At 42.1% G+C, this 22,240-nt stretch overlaps 1 protein-coding gene across 2 annotated transcripts in view; it reads right to left on the minus strand.

Moving 5' to 3' along the window:
• The window catches only part of otud5a (OTU deubiquitinase 5a), a 39,358-nt gene that overhangs the window by 12,719 nt on the left and 4,399 nt on the right, over positions 1–22,240 (minus strand). The window contains exon 2 of one of the 2 annotated variants that reach the window (XM_086276621.1): positions 18,933–19,023. In XM_086276621.1, coding sequence (XP_086132747.1) covers positions 18,933–19,023 — 91 coding nt within the window. Of the gene's footprint in view, positions 1–18,932; positions 19,027–22,240 lie in introns of both variants that reach the window. The other variant, XM_086276618.1, reaches the window with a different exon arrangement.

Genomic DNA, 22,240 nt, shown 5'->3' on the forward strand with positions numbered 1-22,240 from the left:
TCGCATCCACCACCAGCAAACTAATTTCTCTGTCTTGATTTCAGTCAGTTTGAAATGCCTGCATACATGTGCAGGGTCAGTTTAACAATGATGGCTGATTTTCTCCATCTCACTGCCGGCCAGCAGACATGCTAACGACACGAGCATCCAGGCTACCAACGGATTCAGCACTTTTAAGACTTCTGAATGACTGAAGACATTTTTACTCCAATAAAAAAAATTAACTGTCCTGTTGCTGTGAATCACTAGAGACCTGTCGCTGTGACAGCTCCAGCATTTAAGAAAACTGATATTTGGATGAATTCTAAAGACTTTTAAGATTTTTTCAGGATGTGCAGGAATACTGTAGGTGATTTCCACGAGGAAGCGGATTTAATTTTCCACTAGTCACTTGAGGCTAGTGAGGTTACTTTGTGATCCTTTGACGTCACTCGTTAGCACTGGACTCACTCAGAACAGTGAGCTTGGTTTAGGCGATCCTGAGAGAGGTTAGTTTTAATGAGAGCATCATGCACTGTTGCAGTCTGTTAATTGGAGTATGGACCCTGTTTTGTCTTTTTAAGACTACGCAAAGCTTTGTCTCTTCTTTTCAGTCCTCATTCTCGGCCTCTGCAGCTTTTAAAAAAAAAAAAACTGTTTTAATTCATGTGCATGCATGATTGCATGCATTCATGTACGCAAAGTTTTTAAAGAATCCCTCTCGGGCCGCCTAATATTTCAGTGTGGAAAGTTTTACTGGAAGTTTCTGCTTGACGTTGACAACTTTGCAAATGGCAGTGGATGCACAAAGGTCATATCAACCTATGAGAACGGCTGTGTTCTGGTTTGGTTTTGGCTTGTGGTGCAGCTCTCGATTCTTTTTAAACTTTGAGCAGGTCAGTGTTACCGGCATTTAGTCAATACATCACTGCAGGAGGTCAGAGATTCCTGAATTGCACAGAGACGGAGACTGCAGCAGAAAACTTTGAAAATGCCTCTATGATCACTCTGTCTCCTCTTTCAGCTCACGCTCTAGATTATGACAACTATCCTGTAGGACGTGGCTCCAAAATAGTGCGTTTGAAGCCAAGTTCAGGTGCGCTTTGTGATTTTTGTGTTCACCAAACATTACTACTCTAGCTGCAGAAAAAGACATTTCAATTTACTGTAAAAGTTACATTTTATAGCCTCATACTATTGATGTAAGGAGCCTGAGCGCGTCATTGGCTGGAAAGACTTAAGACACCATCTTGGTGTTAGTTAAGAGACAGTTGGAAACCAAACATCCCTTCTGATAAAACCCTTGTCTGCTGTAAAAGAGCACTGATCTATAATTTATAAGCTAGTGAGGATTACTGCAAAGTAGAACAATTGCAGGCATCACGCTCAAAAGTGGTTTCATCTGACAATTCAAAATAATAATAATAATAATAATAATAATAATTCAGGAATGCTTGTAATCGGAGGACATAAACACTGTTTTGTGCAGATATGACAACATGTGTGCCTTAAAATTTTGATTTGACCTTTTGTGTGGAAAGGGAACAAAAAGCTAAGGAGGACTGGCGAGTCCAGGGTGGCCTGAGCGCCCGCCATTATAGTTGCACAACTGTGCATGCAAGCAAAGGACCAATGTTGCAGCCATAATTGCAGCATTAGTGTCCCCTGCACTGCCTGCACGGCCCTTTGCAGCTGGTCCTGAGTCTGCACAGAAGCAATGCACTTTCTGCACTGGTCAAAAAAAAAGCAAAAAACACTTTCAGTGCTGCAAGGATGTGACAAAACTTATGCTGCTGACAACTGATGCATAATAGTTAGTCTGTGAAGCCCGACTTCAAAGCCAAGTGTTGGATTAAAAAAACAACAACCTAAAAACACTAAAAACAAATTAAAACAATATTAATTGATCAATCTGTCGCTCATTTCCCTTTGATTTCACATGTAGATTATTTTCACTGTTTATTAGCCAGTTTTTGTGTTACATGTCAAAAAAATAGAGAAGCAGAAAAAAAGTCAACAAACAAAAATAATGTCACACAAACACACTTCCTGTCTGAGATGGCGGTGGGATGTAAATGAGCCCCATTTCGGTTCAGTTTACAGAAAGTCACATGATCTGTCACCGCAGTAATTCTCAGAACCCCCCCGATGACTTCCTTTTTCTCACTAGCGGTTTGCTTCGTGTTTTTGTGCATAAACATGGCGGTATGACTGCAAAGTGACACACTCATAACACATCTGACACACACACACACGGCTGAGCAGCAGCAGCAGGTGTGTGTGTGTGTTTGTATATATAGATCTCAGAAACATTCAAGAGGGAATCTCCCAGTAATCTCCCACTCAGAGCAGTGGCATGCACCCCGGTGCAGGATCTGGAGCACAGCGAGGTTAACCCGCGGGTTAGTCACACATGCACAAAAACCACAGTTTACTGACCAACAAGTTCTCAGAAAAATGGTGTAAAAGAAGGGCAGCTTCTTTTTTTTTGCAGATAGCCACACTGACTCATGCTGGGATTAAACGACTTTTAATGTGATTGTATTGATGCAGACACGTGTTTAATGCTGCAATAAAATTTAGCAAAACTTCAGTTTTGCTAAAGTTGTGACAGTTTGGTACAAATGACAGTGCAAACTCCAAAAACTCCGTCAGTTTGTCTAATTTCAGGCTTTTTTTGATAGAATAAACATGTTTGATATCATTACACCTTTTCTTCATTGCAGCTCATCCAAAAAGACACAACTTTGACTGGCAGAGTTTGCAAAAGATCTCGTGAACTTTCACACCACTGTTGTCTTCGTCCATCTTTGCACGTTTCTTCAGACTATTTTATTGCTAAGCATCAAGGTGCATTAAACTGCATCCCTTTCACTGCAGGATCGCCAGGATCTGTTGGTCACTGGGTCAGTAACCACCCTTGGACCACGTTTTGCCTACGTGAAGCCTTGGAAGCCAAGTTTGGCTTGGGCAGCGAGATGGTTTGTGCAGGTTCAGTGTTTTTCAGCAGCAACAGGTGCATCTGAGAGTTTGTTGAACAAAGGCATGACGCAAGAAAAGCAGACAGGAGACAAGCACAAAAGACAGAAAACCAGGAGAGGAAGGGACACATGCAACAAGGAGAAGAGAAGGCAACAAGAGGAGAAGGGAAACATAGGAGGAGACAAACAGGAGACGATAGAAGACACAAGGAAATAAGGCAGAAAAACAAAACAGAAGAGGAAACCAAAGCTAGGAGAGGAGATGCGAGACAAGGAGATGAGGCAGGACACAAGGAAATGAGGTAGGAGACATGAGCAGAGACAAGATGCAGAGGAAAAGGAAACAAAAGGGCGAATTTGAGTTGGTTGCTGAGAAATACCACACACACCACGACAGATAGACTTCTGCAGAATTAATAATAAACCACATGCACACACACTCACACCCACACACAAACACGCACACATAAACCACAGCGAGCGTTGTGATTGGTCAGCTTGGACAGCTTTCTCAGAAAGAGGTGGGCCCTCACAGAACCGTGTCCGTCTTGTTTGTTACACCACTGCTGTCGATAAAGTTTTTATCTGAAACTCGCAGTTTGACTCCACCCTGACCGCCAACACCAGCAAAGGCTTCTGGGTACTGAAGTTCAGAAGCAAGCTTTAAATTACCAGCAGCTGGACACTAACATGGACAGAAGGAATGTAGATCCTCTTGCTGCTGATTAGATCTCATTATTATTAGTATTTGTTCATAGTGATCAATAAAAACAAGTTATTATTGATTAGAAATATCAGACATTGAAAATATTAGCAGAACCAACATTCTTGGTAGCAGTATTCATATCTTGGTAATCAAGCTTCCAGCTGACCAATCAGAGAGCAGAGGGACGTCACCATCTCTTCTGCAGAACTTTATCAGCTCCGAAGCTCCGCCCCTGTTTTACACATTCGGAAGCGGGCCGCGGACCACAGAGGCGCCACAGTGACGTGACGTGTGGGCCGCTGGGCCTCACGTCCTTCCTCCTTCTGCAGAATTAAGCTCACTGTCAAGCAGGAACCTCAACTTCCAGTCAGAGGTCAGCTTTAATAACATCAGGCGACCTCAAACAGAGAAGTGCGGCGACTTTGTTAGGTCCTTTAATATGTTCAAAACCTGAAGGTAAACTTACGAGTGGTTCAGATCAGCTGCAGTTAACTGACCCCAAAAACTTCTTTGTGTTTGCGAGCTGGCGCTCCACGACCTCGCTCCACAACGTCCGCCTCCCTGCAGCTGTTTATCCAGCTGTTTCAACCCTCAGAGCTGTGAATCCAATTAAAATGTCAAATTCTGACAAATTTTTATCTACCGGTATAATTGTCTGACTGGTTTTCGTATTCTTCATACGATTTGTTTTATAGTTTTCTTCTATTTTTGAAGTATTTCTTACTATGTTTCAAAAACGCCTTCATTCTTCACTTGCAGCCTGACCTTTCTTTGATTCTGCAGAAGTTTAACTGTGTTGTTTCTTTAGACACTGAGTCACTTATTTACTCGTAAATAATGCAACATGAACTCAGAGATTCACAAGGAGATTGCAGAGAATTCAAGGGGAAAGTTAAGAGGGAATTTCCTCACAGCTCAGTGTAGGTGTCTGTATTTGTGTGTCTGTATTTGTGTGTGTCTGTGCACTGACTCTGGGTCGGTTTTGAGTGACCAGCTCCAGCCGACCTGACACTTTGACAAGTTTAAAAGACTTGTTTGTCGAGCTGAGGTGACCGTGACCTGAGCAGCGGTGCTTTATACTTATGACACACACACACACACACACACACACACACACACACACACACACACACACACACGCACGCACGCACGCACGCACGCACACACACACGCACACGCACACGCACACGCACACACACACACACAGTCACTCTGTACAGGTCTTTGAGTTCTTTTTAAATCCTGCAGCAGGTTTTAGACTTGTGTCAGTGAAATTGAGATGGAAACCTTAAAATCAGACTGAACTTTGTGAGTGAAACTGAGGAAACATTCCTGCAGCTTTTCCACTTTTCTATCAGGATGCTGCACAGATGAAGAATGCTCTATTTCAAAATAAAAGCTGTGTCTTTTGAAACTCGGCGGTTTCAGTGGTAAGGCTAAACTTTTATTCTGGAGAGAAACGTTCTCCATTTTCGGTTTGTGTCATACTCTTTGCAGTTTCACTGCCACTCAGCGAGTAGTTGGCAAGCGCTTGAGGACAAGTCAGCTTCTTCCACACAAACCACAGGGCATCACAGCATCCTGCTGCAGCCCCAAAGCAATCGCAAGGAGGTTATTGGTGCAACAATGTCTTTGCACCAATTTCAACCTGCAGAAACCACAGAAAACACATTTTCCCTTTACAGAAAAATGTCTTTCCTATGGTTAGTTGACCACCTGGCAACCATCCTGCAGTGGCTGGCTGATGGTCACTGACCGGTCCTAAGTCAGTGATAAGTAGGGATGGGTACCAGTATCCGGTTCTGACATAAACGGTCGTAACCAGACCGAAAAGCAGCACACATTTCGGTGCTTTTTTTTCCTGAGCTGTGATACACTTTAGATTCTAGCCAATCATTTTACGTTTCCGAGGATAGTAGGCGGGGCCAGGTACGTACGTTCTTTAAGAGCAGAGCTACAGATTAAAAATGTCCAAGGCGAAGCGGTCAAAATTCTGGCTGTACTTCACAGCAAAAGATGCAAACTCAGCAGCCTGCAAAAAGTGCTTTAAGCTGATACTGTGATACTGTCAAAGGAGGTAACACCTCGAATCCAATGAAACATCTGGCGACGCATAGCGTTTTTTTTAAAAGCTGAGAAATGCGCTGTATTTGATAGCCTGCTGCGAGACCTCACACCGTGCACATCTACTGCGGGTGGGTTGCCTGTTATCGGACCCGGAGTTAGCAACATCCCCCAAAAACCCGAAGAGGAGAGTCCTGGCCCCTAACCCTGCCAGTGTAGCAGAAATGATGAGGATGATGATGCAGCAGCAGCCGTTCTTCTCTGCGTGAGTAGCTTAATGTTGTTCGTGTGTAATTTACGTTGAGTAGGCTAACCACGTTATTACATTAATGCATGTAAGGTGAACTAGCAAACATCATCATAGTTACATGCGGCTGTCTTCTTGTTTGATGGCAGATGCTCCCTTCACCCTGGCCAAAAAGGCTAAAATGACCAAAGAAAAAGAGGTAAACTGCTAAACATGAGAGGTTTTGGATAAAGTTTGTGTTTTTTTCCATTGTTTAAGCACTGCTTCCAGCCAAGAGTGATACCATATATGCCCCATAGCTGCAGAAAAGGCTAACATTGTTATCTTTTTACAAAAAAAAAAACAGCTAAACATGAGAGGTTTTTGGATAAAGTTTGTGTTTTTTTCCATTGTTTAAGCACTGCTTCCAGCCAAGAGTGATACCATATATGCCCCATAGCTGCAGAAAAGGCTAACATTGTTATCTTTTTACAAAAAAAAAAACAGCTGAACATGAGAGGTTTTTGGACCAATTTTGTGCTCCATTCTTTAAGCACCGGCACCGTTTCAAAAGTACCGGTTTGGCACTGGTATCGGAAAAAACTTAAACGATACCCATCCCTAGTGATGAGCCTCTAAACATAAATAAGTGAAACTATGACAACCGTGAGTGAAAACCTCTCCAATGAAGTATAACGTTGGACGTTTACCGACTTGTGTCGGGTTAGCGGATAACCCTTTTGTCACTTCTTGATCTCAGCACGATGGAGACCAAAAACCCTAGAGGCTTCCAAATGCTAAGTTCAGAGAGCAGTGGGGATGTAATGGTGGAGACAGACAGCTTTTTGAAACAGTCAATGATATACTGTAACGTTAACTTCCTTTTGGACCATTGTAGGAACTACAGTCTTTGGTGGGGAAGTATCCTCCTTCTCTTTCCTGATACAGCCGCTCAGAGTTTGTTTTTTGTTAATACTTTGCACATTTTTTTTCAATAGATGGGCAGAAAAAAAGATTTGCATCTTGTGTCTGTTGTCAACACTCTTCAAGGACCAAGAAGAAGATAACCGTAAGTGATCTTTCAGGAAGATGCCAAACATCACGGTCAAACAGATAAGATGGCTGTTGAGGAACAAATGCAAACCATGTTTATTGTTTTGACGTCTGGTCCACACACAACAGCTCCGCCCTACTGCAGGTACACAACAATGATTTCAATCACAATGACAAAAAATGTGCGCATGAAACCACGGCAGGTGTAAACACCTGAGGATGCCCGACACACCTGAACACACACACACAGTTATACAATCTCTGTAACTTTCCACAACTTTTTATAACTCTCAGTCTCGTAACAGTCAGAATCCCAGAGAAACGAATCCAGATTGAGTCGCCTGATGCTGGAAGGGTAAATTTCCAGATGAAAACCAACGGGAAAGTAATTTTCTACACTCACTGAGATTTTTGATATTGGTCGCTAAGCGTTATGTTGGGGTCATCTGGGCAAACTTTGAAGATACCTGACTTCTTCCACATTTTTAGGTGCAGTCAGCAATTTTTCCTGGTTCACTGTTACTGTTACATTTTGACCATGTGACCATTAAAAATGTCTGTTAGACTTTGAATTAATGAAACTCCGAATAACATTTTTTTTTAAACACCAGTGTTTTTCGTTTGGCTCTTTGGGACATTCATGTATGCAGGAAAGAGTTGGGTAGTTGCAACTTTTTTGTGGTAATGCACCTGAGTACTAGTACAGATGTGGATTATCACAGCATAGTTGAACCATGAACATCAGCTGTGATACTTTTTTTTTTTTTAAACATTGTATTTTTGCTAATTATTTGCTTTTAAACAACTAAATATGATTCTATAAAATTATTTTATATGAATATACACTATAAATTAGCTTTTTAATTATTAGTATTTTTTAATATCTCAGAATATAGATTTTTTTCTTCATATTTTATCTGAATTTTTAAACACTGTAATATGTTTTAACATTTTCTTTATTTTCTGAAACACAGAATGGGAAGCGCATCTGTAACCGGAAGGTCGCCAGTTCAATCCCCCGGCTCTCTGTCCTGGTCGTTGTGTCCTTGGGTAAGACACTTCACCTACCGCCTACTGGTGATGGCCAGAGGGGCCGATGGCGCGATATGGCAGACTCGCTTATGTCAGTCTGCCCCAGGGCAGCTGTGGCTACAACCGTAGCTGCCTCCACCAGTGTGTGAATGAATAGTGCAATTGTAAAGCGCTTTGGGTACCTTGAAAAGCGCTATATAAATCCAATCCATTATTATTAAGACAAACTGACTAAAATTAATAAATATATCACTTAGTCAGCCAATCTCTGTATTTGTAGCTCAGGTTCCCGTCAGTGCTGCAGGTAACTCCAGATTCAGGCAATGAAGACACAGACTGTGAAAACTAATCAGGACTCAAGTTTGGAGTTTACCAGACAAACTGGAACAAACGACGGGTGTCCAGTATGAACTCAAGACTGCACACACACACACACACACACACACACACAGACAGATGTAGAAACTATGGAGATTCCACCTCACATACTCCCATGTTTACACAAACTGTCTGGACACAAACACTCAGACGTTGCTCTTACAGTAACACAAGGTCAAAGGTCACTCTGACACAAGTCCCTCTCTCTCTCTAACACACACTGCGTGACTCATCGGCAGCAGGAGGTCGTCAGAGTTTCCCTGTGCCCCTCAGTGAGGTTTCTTCGTGAAGACACTTCCTCTGGAAAGAGGTGACCTCTGACCTCTTTCCAGTCTAGCTGCTGCGACAACCCAAACATCATCATTCAGACGGTGAGAGAGTTTAGGGCCCCGATCCTTCCACAGCTTCAGCAAAGAAACATCTCAACTCTTCAAGTTCAACTTTCAGGCATCCTGACTCGAGCTGGACCGACCAGCGACTGAATCTGCGTCTTTGGAGAGGGCCAAAAAACAGAAGTTGCTGCTGGCTGCAGTGAAAGAATTCCATTTATGTTTCCCGCTGTTATTATTCAGTTTAATTTTGCACAATGACATGAAGTAATACCGTGTGATTCTCATAAGGTGTGACTCATGCGTCAAACTACAGAGGACACTTCAAAAAGAGAGCACATGTAAACTTTTGCAAGGGAATGAACAAAGAACCGTAAACACCACCAGAAAATTTCCGAGTGTGTCAATGATTCCATTTAAATGATCAGCATCAATAAGAGCTAACGGGATGTGTGCAGGTAACGAGTCACGTTTGTACAATGAAGAATGGGCACGGTGTTTATTATTATAATCAAATAACTGCAGGAGAACCACTCCCGATTTTCAACAGAACTTTATAAGCTGTGTTTTAATGTGTCTGTATGCTGAGCACACGCTGCCCTTCTGAGGAATTAAAAAAAAAATGTACGTCCTATCACAACAAGTGAACGAGGACAAAAATGGCCACGCTTTGAAGTACACCTCGTGCATGTAGAGGGTGCAGGCATGAAACCATGGGGAAAATGATTTTTCCAGAATAAAGTTCAACAAAAATGTTATCAAACCAGAACTGTAATAAAAGTGTAGACGATACTTAAAACACCAATTCAGACAAAAAAAAAAGTCTTAAAGCTTTACAAAAGATTTAAACTTTGAATGACGTTTACGTGCCCGAGAGCTCGTTCGGACATGTAAATTCAGCCTATTTGTTGTTCACGTGCTAAATAACGTGAACCTGCATCATTTCTGTGTTTGTTTGTGTGTAAAATCCCTGATAACAGTTTTGTCCCGCATTTGTTTGTTGGGATCTGCTCACCGTAAACACAGCCACATAAACAGATGAGCTACCACAGTACAAATCATCTAAACTTTAAAAAGTGCCAAAGTGTCTCTGAGTTCAACCCACAGACTCGGTCACCTGATTGGCTGAAAGGTCGACGACTTCTGCAGCAGAACTTTTTCCATTCACGGTACACGCTGTGACAGCTGGGACACATGACTGTCACGTCATGTGAGCAACAAACAGCTGTGTGAGCCAAAACAATGAGTCGAGACTCAAAGTGCTGAGTCAAGGAGGAGAGTGGCGACTCACAGCTGGAAAAGACTGTCGGAGACCTGGGAGCCAAAGTGTCTCTGATCGCTGGGAGACGCTGGGATCCTATCAGACCACTCAGTCCCCCCAGTCTGCGTGTCAATGCTACTGATGAGCTGGGAATCTTGTTAATTACCATTAACCCTGAAGTAACTCAAATGACAGAGTGGATTCAACCTTGAGCTTTGCTTTTTTATTTTTTAAATGGCTCTGTTTGAGTTTAACATCTATGCCAGACATGTCGATGTGGAAAAGCAACACTTTGAAGCTAAAAATCAAACAAACACCTCGTGATTCTGATCTGACTCCTGGATTAACAAGCCAAACCTGCTGGGTTATAAACCTAACTCTGTCCTGATCTCATCGCTGACAGTAAAGCGTCGAGGAAACTGCAGTAAACATGCAGTAAAACCAGCCCCGGCTGCAGCACAGGCTGGGATGAGCCGCCTGTCACGAGGTGCTGCTGCTTTGAAAACTGAAATCCACCTGTGGATGCATTCAATGACACTCACTATTTTTTTTATTAAACGCAGTCGGCTGATCTGAACCGACATGAAGTGAAACTGGACGCATGCGAGCTGAGCAATGAAACACGCTCGTCACACTCTGCTTTCCACTCCTGTGACTAACCACGACCAGCTGCAGAGCATGCTGGGAGCACGACTGCGACCAGTCGGCCGTTGCACAACAACGTCAGACATGGGAGACGTTTCCTAATATTTGGAGAAAGAAAAACCCCACAAACACGTGGGTCTAAATTTTTAAAAAAAAGCAAACACACACACACACACACACACACACACACACACACACACACACAGGAATGTGTCGTCAGTGGAAACACACACCGTGTCTCAGCCGTCTGAACTTTACTCTGCATGGTTCAGGTCCAGCTCACATGCTGGAGGCAGCTTTTTTCTGTACTGTACAGATTTTAAAGCCATTAACTTTCAGTCGACATAATAAATAAATAAATGTGACACTGTTTGAGATCAGCTGTTTGTTGCTGAGCAGCAGCTGCTGTTGGCATGCAGTCAGGTCAGGTGTGTTGGTATCAGCTGTTCCTCTGTGTGTGTGTGTGTGTCAGATGTTGTTAGGCAGCAAACAACTGAGAAACACAACCAGACAAAGTCACCTGAACAGGCTGAACACACGCACACGCACTCTTTCTTTATCACATGACAAAGAAAGTTAAATCCATAACATTTGTGCACGGTGTTGTTCGGGATGTTTGGCTGTTGATGTGGTTTCTGGAGAAATCACTGGTGCGACTCCTGAACCTACTGTTAGCATTTCCACACAATCACAAGAAACCCACCAATGAGAGCGTGAGAGAAGCGATCGATCGAAGCCAAATCAATCATAGCTCATCAACTGACGAGTGCTGTCAGTTACAGTCTCCATAGCGATTAATTAGGGAAAAACTGCATCTGGCACCGATGTGGTTTGAAAACAAGACGTTGCTCTACAGATCTGTGCTTTGTTTGTGCTCCGAGTGTTAAACGTGGTCACGGGACTGAGAGAGCGATTGTTTCTGCTTTCCACCTTAAATCCAATATCTACTAAAATGGAGCTCTGTGGGCAGTTAGGAGGCGCTAAGATTGTTTGAAAGAAGACAGATTTTCCAACAATCTGGTGGAAAAATAAAGCCTGTGGAGTGAAAACTGTGAGCTGAGCAGCAGGTTAGAGAGCAAACTGTCAAGGCAAATTTCCGAGCTGGCATTCGATTCGCGCACGTGCGAGAAATGTTAGAGCTTCAGCGTTGTTTCTACAACAAACAGAGTCGGGACAAGAGACGTGCCAAACCTTTGCAACTTTTTCTCCGTAACAACAAACTGTGGGAGTTTTCCTTTGCAACTATCCCGCCAATAAAAGAAATACCTGCATGTCTGCCATTTTTAATGACCCAGCAGGAATGTGAACTCACACCCGACTGTGTTTACAGGTCGTTCATCAGCATCAGGCGTTCCTGCATGCACAGAGGTGAAACGCAAGAGACGTTTTGGCTTTTCCCCTGAAGGACATTCACCAGGACGGCAACACCTGTAACTATCTGTTTCCATCGGGATTGTTTTTCAGGGCTTGTTTTAAAAGAGGAGAAAATATTAAATATTTGAAATTTCATGCAGATAAAGTGAATGAAAATATCTGGGACACTTTGACTGCTGCAACTGAAGGTTTTATTCATTTTATTCACATCTGAAATACTACTGGGGGGCAGGACACTTTAAATGTCACCTCATAAACGTGACGGGTCATGAGATGATTAAAGAAAGAGGAATGAAAAAAATGTCATTTTTTCGACATTTCTGTGAAAGTCGAGGATTTTTGTGGAGTATTTGATATGAAAAGTTACCGAGGAGTTCGCTGAACCTAAAATGAACTCAAAAACCTTTACAGGCGACGGGGAGACAAAATCACACGCCGACTTTATCAAGTGAGTCGCACACGTCAGAAACTGATCTAATCTTATCGTGCTGTAACTTTAAGCACTCGGGTTCATTTCAGCGCTGACTTCAAATACAGGGAAAATATCAAAACAATTATATCACTGCATAAAGTTTTGACATGAGTGTTGCACTAAAATCAACATTTTACTTTTCCTGTATTTTTAATACTTTAATGTAAGGATCACAAGCAGTTACTGAGACAAAGAAGAAAACGTCTCTTCCTGCTGGATCTGGTAGGAACGCTGAGACATTTGAACATTAGGAGGAGTCAAACCTGCAATGATAAAAGATTGGAAACTGATCTAACCTGAAACCGTGTGCGGTAACTCCATCTTTAAAATGTTAAAATCTTATTTTGAAAGCAAAGTCACCTGAAATGCAAACACTTCAAGCATCACAACTCTCTGAAAGATCTAAATTAACGTTGTTGTTTTTTTTCTGCCACATTGTCTTTCCTGTAAATCATCCCGTGGCACGGTCACAACCCCTCGGGCTGGGTGCCATTGATGCGAAATGCTGCCGTTTCCCCTGCAGCAACGAGGGGGGAAACTACAACTCTCACCCACCCACGCAAAAACACACCTGCCCACCCGAAACAGAAAGTGGTCTTCAAGGTGTGAAAGCAGGTTTAACACATCAAAGTGAGATCAGCTGTGTGTTTTTGTTTTTGTGTGTGCGTGAACAGTGCGAGTTTTACTCCAGAGGTGTCAAGTATGCGGTAAGACCATTATCACTATACAGGCATATAAACGGATGTAACACAAAGAGTAAAATAAATATATGTAGTTATTATTATATCGCTAAATATGACAGTGTTGTGCTTTTGTAGTGCCATTACACATTTAATAAGCAGATTTCAGGGTTTTTCCTGCATGTTAAGGGAAGATTTTGTCCTTCCACCAAAGGAAAATCACCAAGACTCATTTCCTATATTATGTGGGCAACTCATATTTATATGGCTTTCATGTGTAGTTGCAACTTTGAGCCTGGAAAATCCCTGGATGTGGATCATTTTTTAAATATTGCCCAGGGTGTTCATCACCTCTTTTGTTGGCAGATGGATTAAATGTGAATGTTTACTTATATTTCTTTACATTAAAAGAAAAACAGGATAATAAATAACCGTTTGACTGGTCAGGCCAACTGCAGGAGTTTGACGCTGGACCATCACTGCAGCTCCAAGTATTAAAGTAAAAATTTTAAAACATGTGTTTTCATGGGGAATACCCCCCCCCCCCCCAATAAAACAAACAAACAAACAAATAAACAAGTAATAAGAAATGAGGATGTTAAGGGCAAAGGGTGGACTGTAAAATATGTCTTTTAATGGCCTCTGTTGTTTGATGCTGGCTCACCTTAACCGCAGAAAACATCCCAACACTCACAATTCTGACCATAAACTCGGGTATCCTAAACCCAGCAGCAGCGTACCAATGAGCTGTGTGCTGTTCCAGAGGCTCCTCCCTGACATAACAGCCAATGCGATACAGATTGCAATCTTTGCACATCTGGTTTTCCAGATGTTTGACCATCTGTAGTTGCTTTATTATATTAGGCTCAAATATGGGTCAAAAAATAACAATAAATACTTCGTCTGTTAATCACTGGATTTTCTGTACGCTGTGATCGCGCTGACAGAGGGGTTCGGGTAAGTGTAAGAATAACAAGAGACCAAGCGAAGAAGACATTCAAGTAAACGTATAGGCACCAGAGGAGGTGACTTCTGGGAAATGCATCAGAGAGAAGAAACAGCCTCTGAAACCAGACGCGAGATGAGCCACAAGTGGACTAAGAGAAAATGAAACATGACACTTTTTTTCTTTCATTGCACGTGTCATTTTAAGGTGCACGTCCATCGCCTCACAATCGTTAACCTAAAAAAAAGAAACAAAAAAATACGCACGACCATCTCTCTGTCGCGCTCGCCCGACATCATACATCGGTTATATCGGGGTTTTTCCCCCCTATCTGAAGTACGAAACAACATAAGCTTCACTTTCTGTGAATGTGTTGCAGGTTTTCAGTGTGTCTGAGCACTGATGCTGATGTCTGTCGTCAGTCACCTTTCGGAGGTAGACCCATTATGTGGGAATAAGTTTGGAGAGGAAGGTAACACGAATATGAAATCAAGTTCCAGTTCCGAGGTTGCGACCCTTCTGGGTCCGGTAAAAACTATTCAGGTTGTATTTGGTTACGTTCCATAAAAGAAAAAAATGATCAGAATCTGCTCTGAAATTCCCCCTTTGGTCAGGCTCCATTAACCACTGCAGCACCTGCAGCTAAAACATCCACCGTGTTTGAAAGATGGGCGGAGCCACTGTGAGATCAGTGGTAGTCAAGCCTCGAGCTGAGCTTATCACCACTGTGGTGTTTTGAAAGTGGACACAAAACGAGAAGGGTGGCTCCGAGTGTGAAACCAAGAAATATTTTTTTATTTTACAAGAAAAATGTTGTTTTCTAAAGGAGTTACTAGAATGACAAGAAACTACTAAAGTCGACCCCTGCTGGCTATTAGAAAGATCCATCTATTTTCCTGCGCTTGTCTAATTCAGGGCCTATCCCAGCTGCCACAGGGTGCGAGGTAGGGCACACCCTGCACAGGTAGAGCTGGGCGATATGAGATTTTTTCATATCACGATATGTTTTTTTCATTTCAGGCGATAACGATATCTATCACGATATAAGCCAAATAACTATATTTGTAAGATTTAAATGTGCCGTTGCTCACAAGTAAAATGTGAAATAATCAGCAGCTTGTTTTGATTTAAATATTTATTTCCCATAATAAGTTCAACAGGGTAGATGTACTTAAGGAACATGAGACTTTTTCAGATAAATAAAGGCAAATATTGCAAACTACACAAAAGGCAGCCGCTAAAGCGTTTAAGTTTCAAAATAGAACAAATGAAACAGACTAAATTGTCAATTCCACTTAGAAACAAAATATTAATTCTAAAAATAAATCTTAGTTTGTTTTACAGAAGATCAGACAAAACTGACTAACTTTTGTCAATATCAAATAAACTGAGAACTAAAAGGAAATTCTCAATCTCTCCTTGTTGTATAGCTGAGCTTTTCAAACAGTTGTAACAGTTACTTTAGTCTGACAAAAGCCGAATGACGAATTAGCGCTTCCAGTCAGAGACTGAGGCTACGTCCACACGTACACGGGTATTTTTGAAAACTGAGATTTTCCGTTTTAGTTTTAAAAAATAATCCCGTCCACACATAAAGGCAGAAATGAAGGAAAACGCTGCTATGAACATGCCAAAGCAGCAGGTGGCGCTAGATTCCTAACCGTGCAGAAATGTTGGCCAATCAGAAGTCTAGAAGCCTCGGTGGGAAAAAGTAAACAAAGCTGGGGCATAGAAGCAGAACCGAGTCGTATGTGTGGACGGACAGTAACTGTGTGTATATGTAAGCATTTAAACACTGCAGAGAGTAGAATTAACAGTAACAGTATTGTAGAAATTCATTTCACCGAAACAATAACGTGGCGCACAGTGTGACGCATGCACCAGTTTATTGTATTTCCAGACTTGCTTTCGGCACATTTACAGTGCACGCTACTCTGTTTTTTGTCAGACTTGAAATAGCCGAAATACCTTCACACTACGGAACTTCTATGGCTCTTCCGTTCGACAATCTCTCCGGCGTTGGAACCATCATCTGTTTTCTCTTCGGTCACGCTCGGTTGATTTTTCTAGTCGGCACACTCATTTCCTCTATTACGTGCTGGCTCCATTACCCGCTGGCTGCTTCCCAAACAAACACACGTGCGGCTTGGCACTTGTGCTGTAAGTAACAAGTCACGCGACGTGACGCTGCGGCTGTGATTGGTTCGGCTCTGCGCTACTTAATTTGGATTGGCTGACCTTTTTTTTTTTTTTTTTTTTTTTAAGAGGACAAGAGCGGCGAGGTCTATCGCGATAGCTTAATTTCTCTATCGAGTAAAAGTTATATCGCGATACATATCGTTATCGTTCTATCGCCCAGCTCTATGCACAGGTCACCAGGGCAGCAGGGCTAACATAGACAGACGAACACTTTCACACCTACAGCCAATTTAGAATCACCAAACAACCCAACCCCACTAACTGCATGTCTTTGAACTTTGAGAGAAAGCCAGAGTACCCGAAGAGGAGAACATGTTACCACCACACAGAAAGGCCTTGGCTGGATGGTGGATTCAAACCCAGGACCTGCTTGCTGTGAGGCAACAGTGCTAACCTCTGTGTTGTTAGAAAGATGGCTCAAAACACGTGCCTTAAACCCGCCTTCTTCTAAATGGCCAGTAGAGGGCTCCTATGGGCTGCAAAGCAAAAACCAGTTGTTCAGAAGTTCTGAACACAGGCCCCGGCTCCTTTTCTCTCTGCAAACACTTTCCTGCTGATGTCACAGGCTCAATCGCTAGTTTCAAATCTTATTTCAAAAAACAAAGCTGATTTTGTAAGTTAGGGGGAGGGATGGTGGATATACTGGACAAAGGGTGGTGATGATGCCAGGCAGGAGGGAAAGAGGAGGACCTCAGAGCAGGTTTGTGGATGTGGTGAAGGACAACACGCAGAGGCTTGGTGTGACAGAGGATGGTAGAGACGGGGTGAGATAGGGAGACGAGCCGCTGTGGCGACCCCTAAAGGGAACAGCTGAAAGAAGATGACGATTACAGTCAGGAAGGATTATCCTGAGTGTCCTCACCAGCCAACAACTCATCACAGTCAGAGCGTCTCTTCACTTCTGGTTACAAAACACCAAGACGGCGACAACAAAGATCAGTCATCGAGGCTTCATAACAACACTCCGTCTAACACTCTGATCCCATTGTGGTTACGTCCATCCTTTATATACAGTTAATGAACTAAACAGCAACTTCAGCTTCTCTGTGCTGCATGTAAATGATCATTTTAAAACGAAAGGAAAAAGAGTGATTTTTGATGTGAGGGTTTTGTTTTTAGCATAAAGGCTCGGTGTATTCTGGTTGACAGGGTGAAACTCAGGAACAACCAGAGTTTATTATCTAACAGCAGGAAGACAGGTGTGAGTTTACAGGTACTTACAGGCAGCGCAAACACACACACATACACACACACAGGGCCGGGGTCAGTGCGATGATATAACTGCAGCTACACAATAGCCTCTACCTGAAAGACAACCTGGACTCGACTGAAAGGACCTCTGTGTGGCTTACAGGAACACACACACAGAAACCTTCATCTTTCACAGTGTGACCCACATTTCCAACACACACACACTCATACAAAAGAACAGTCTGTCAGCATCAGAGCACCCCCTGTTGGAACAGAGCAGCCCCAGCAGCAGGCTTGTGTCAGTATGACCTCAGGACTGCAGAGCAGGACTGCTGGTGTGTTTTGATGGTAGTGTGTGCTACCGACATAACCTGCTCTGGAGCAGGTTACATTTCACAAGCAGAGAGGAAGAAAAAAAAATAATCACAGCATGAAGGTGAATCAGTTCTCTGCCAGTAAGAAAAGCTTTTAAAACCTTTATTTTGGGCAGAGTCAGTTCACTTTCAAAAATAAATTTTGAAAATCTGATCTTAACTGGATATTCTGTATCTGCACTTTTTATTTCATGCTGATTGAAACAAATGTTAATTTAAACGACATTTCAAAGCAAAGTGCCCAGATGTGCTTCGATGTGGCTGCTGAGTAACAGGACAAACTGGCTGGGGTCATTAACTTGAATTTAAATTGATTTTCTTTTGGAACACTTGCCAAACTCCACCTTAACACTGGCTAATGGCTGGGAAGTAACCACGATGGCTCATGTAATACCTACGATAGAAATTATTATTCAAATCACACTCTCACCCCTGGCTACACCTCTGTGTAAAACCTGATGCTTCGCAGCTGTTGGTAAGGCTCCACCTTATCTACAGCGCTACAGTTACCTGGTAATTACCACAGGGTTTTCTAAACAGCTTTTCATTAAATAACGATCACTGTGTGACCTCTTTTCTTGCTCAGCATTCTCTTTTGTTCATGGAGAGGAAGTGACACGATTGTGGGAAATTACCTGACTTATCAGATCACCCTATGATTACTGCACCTAATCACCAATGACTGCTTCTTATGTCCTGATTGTTTCTCACACTGCTAAATCATTTTAATCGAGGTGAAATCTTTTTAAAAAATGTAAAAATGTAAAATAAAAAAACATAATATATGAAATTAATTTAGCTTAAACAAGAGAATTAACACACAGCAAAGACCTTTTTCAGCTTCGTAGCTGAAAATAGTGTTATATGTAAAATGTAAACACATCAGGGCAAACCTACTGCAACACTGCCATCTGCTGTCAGCCAGAGGAAGTGCAGGGAACCAGCTCAGGAGACACCAGAACGCTGTGTGTGTGTGTGTGTGTGTGTGTGTGTGTGTGTGTGTGTGTGTGTGTGTGTGTGTGTGTGTGTTTTAATTACTCACCGACAGCTCTGAACAGACACGCGCCATCCTCCTTCATCTTCTTGATCACAAATCCTTTCTTCTCCCTCAGAGCTTTTTCAAACCAGTGCTCCTGCTGAACACACACACAGACACACACACAGACACACACACAGACACACACAGACAGAGTCAGTGAACTGGGCCTGAGCAGCATTATATGTGAGGACCTAGAGGACAGTTTGCTCAGTTCCATTATTGATTCATTGCTGTGTTATTTTCTAGAATAATTAAATTCACCGTTTGGTTGCTAAAGCAGGAAAATGGTGCTCAAGTCCTCCAGGGTTAGTGGCTGGACATAACAAATGAATGAGATCTTCTGCAGGGAAAAGCAGCTCCTCCCATCCTGATCATCAGTTATCTAATGCTGATCAATAACAGTGGAGCAGACACACTGGTTTCTAACACTGCGGATGTTCAGGTGATCTCAGGAGCCCTAAATACCTACTTACTCCTCTTTGAGACACTGCTGAACAGGATGCTTTTTAATTTATAAAAAAAGAAGAAGAAGCAAATAATCAAAACTAAAAACAGTTTATTTCCTTATCATGTGCACTTTTACACTTCTGTAATCACGACATACCCTGATATTTCCCTCTCTGAGGATCAGTCTAAAAGTACAGAAATAAAACTTACAATCACAAACATAGCTGTGCTTTTAACCCCAGTTTTACCATATTTATCATTTTTATTGTTTATGTGTCTAAAATGTCTCACAGGTTCATTATATTCTGTATTTGTTGATGAGCTGAGGAGCTGCACCGAGGACCAGGATAAATCACATAAGCCTTATTTTGAACTGTGAGTCATGCAAAGCTACTCTAAAATGTAGAGATGTTTTGGACTTCCGCTATGACTGTGATCATTTATATAATTTATAATCCTAATTTTAATTTAAACAGGGTTTAATTAACTCAAACTTAAATACAGGTCCAAAAAAAGCAGGAAAACAGACAAATCTGTGTCAACCGAGGTAAGAAAGTTTGTTCGCCTCAACCTGTGTGTGTAATCATCCCTCACAGGCCCTAGAGTAGAGTCCAAGAATAAAAAACACACAGCTGGAAATTAGCATAATGGCTCCTCTTTAAATAAAAAGTCACACTTGGCTCATTAGTCAAACAAAAAGTGAAACCATGAACTAAAGTCAGATGAAGAAAGGCTAAAAAAAACAATAACATGTTTAACACTGGACATCTGTCATAACACAAACAGGTTATAAAAAGCACCGATACCGAAAGTGCGAGTCAGCGACGGCTTCGTGAACAGGACTGAAAACTGGCTGGGTTTAACAGCAGGACACAAATGTCACAAGACGAGTTCTGAACGGATTCGTTCTGTCAGTGCTCGATCGCTGCTGTGCGAGCCGGTCGGACCACTTCAGGCAAAGAAAATGCTCCGATTTCTGAGAATAAAGCTGCAGGCTGGGAGCAGAACGAATGTAAAAAGCATGACCGCGGCGTGGCATCGGCCTCAGCTTTCACTTTAATACAACAACACGTCTGAAGAACAACAACAAACCAGAGACGTTATGTGAAAGAGACACAAGGAATTAAAGAAATTGCACAATTCTGTTTTATTATGCTTTGGCCTCTACAGGGCCACTTAGGGCTGTTCCATATAACGATATATATAAAAACGTCTGTGTTTCATTTTACGCAAAATAAACGTTTTGATGGTCACTGTAGTGGCTATATTAATTTCTTAAAGTTCTCTCTTTCTCTTATATTTAATATAACCACACTATGGACGGACAAGCGCCTGTTTTTATGTGTTGTCTTTAGCAATAACGACGGTAAAACCACCCACATAAACCTTTCACAATAAAGCTCAAGATCCTGTTGAGACTTTTCAAAATAAACTGAATCACGTGAAAGATGCAGATTATTTACGGATGAGAAGCCAAAAAGAGCCGCCAGATGCTAAAAAATAAACCTTAGACTCAAACGTTAGAACAGGCTTTTCCCCGCAGATAGGGCTGCACGATTAATCGTTAGAAAATCGCGATCTCGATTCATACTTATGTGCGATCTCATTTCCAAATGACAACGATTAAAAAAACAAAAAAAAAAAAGACGACGACGACGATTGTACCGCATTTTGATCCGGGACGTAATCTGCATGAAAACAAGCGCTCACTCTTCCTGCTCAACAAATGACAAGGGCGGAGCCTTATACCACGTGATACAGAAGCTGTGCCGTGTGATGCTAAAATTAGCAGGGAAAAAACAACGGAGAGCACGTCAGGGATGACAAGAAAGTGACAGGAGAAAATCCGTCCCGGTCAACCACCCAAACATCAATAACGGGAACCTTATACAGCGCTTCCCTATACCCGTCGACCTCCCGCAGGCACAAAGAAATCACGGAGGCTATCACTTATCACCTGACCAAAGATATGGCTCCATCAACACTGTGCAAAACGAGGGATTTAGGAAAATGATCAACACAACTATTTTTCTATTGTTGCACTACCTGCTCTATACACGCAGCGTCGAGCAACGGTGGAGACCGAATTTCAAGCAGTACAACATTTTGCAGCAACAACAAAACGTGAGACATTTATTGTTTTTATGTTTATTTATTGTTTTTATGTTCAGTCTCAACTGTTACGAAGTTGATGTGCAGTTAATAAGTGCAATAAATATTTATACTGGAAAAGAAAATGGTGAGAGAATCGTGATCTCAATTCTAAGCCAAAAAATCGTGATTCTCATTTTATGCAAAATCGTGCAGCCCTACCCGCAGCACGCCGTGTAATAAATACCCACAAAGAAAACGGAGGCTGTTACAACTTATGTCTAAAAATGTATAGTTTCATGCATCGGTTAAAACACTCGACTCCAGCTACATGACGCGCAGCTGCAAACACTTCACGCAAGTCGAGCTGCCCGAGATTTACAGAATTTACAGAAAATGTTACATTTTTGGGATTTATATCGTTATCGGACGATAGATGTCTTATATCGGGATATGAGATTTTGGTCATATCGCACAGCCCTAGCGCCACTTTATTGCTGTGTTTCATTGCAGCACTTTAATGTACTTTATTTAGATTTTTACACAGAGGTTTACTTGCTGAACTGCCCGGTTTTGTTCACACGTTTCCTTCGATCGAGCTTCTTTCGTCTGGGCTATTTTTAACTTTTTGTAAAGTATTATTTGTTCTATTTATCATTATCGATATGACTTGTCGATTCTCACTGGCTCCTCTTTGAGTCACCACCATCACCAAGCAGCACATCAAAGACATTACATTCATACAAATTACTTGCATGCTGTGTGGACGCAAT

This window comes from Aulonocara sp. 'chitande type north' Nkhata Bay, linkage group LG20 (genome assembly GCF_057382095.1).
Source record: "Aulonocara sp. 'chitande type north' Nkhata Bay isolate Kocher_YH1m ecotype deep benthic linkage group LG20, A_spYH_male_GT1.1, whole genome shotgun sequence".
Lineage (NCBI taxonomy): Eukaryota > Metazoa > Chordata > Actinopteri > Cichliformes > Cichlidae > Aulonocara > Aulonocara sp. 'chitande type north' Nkhata Bay.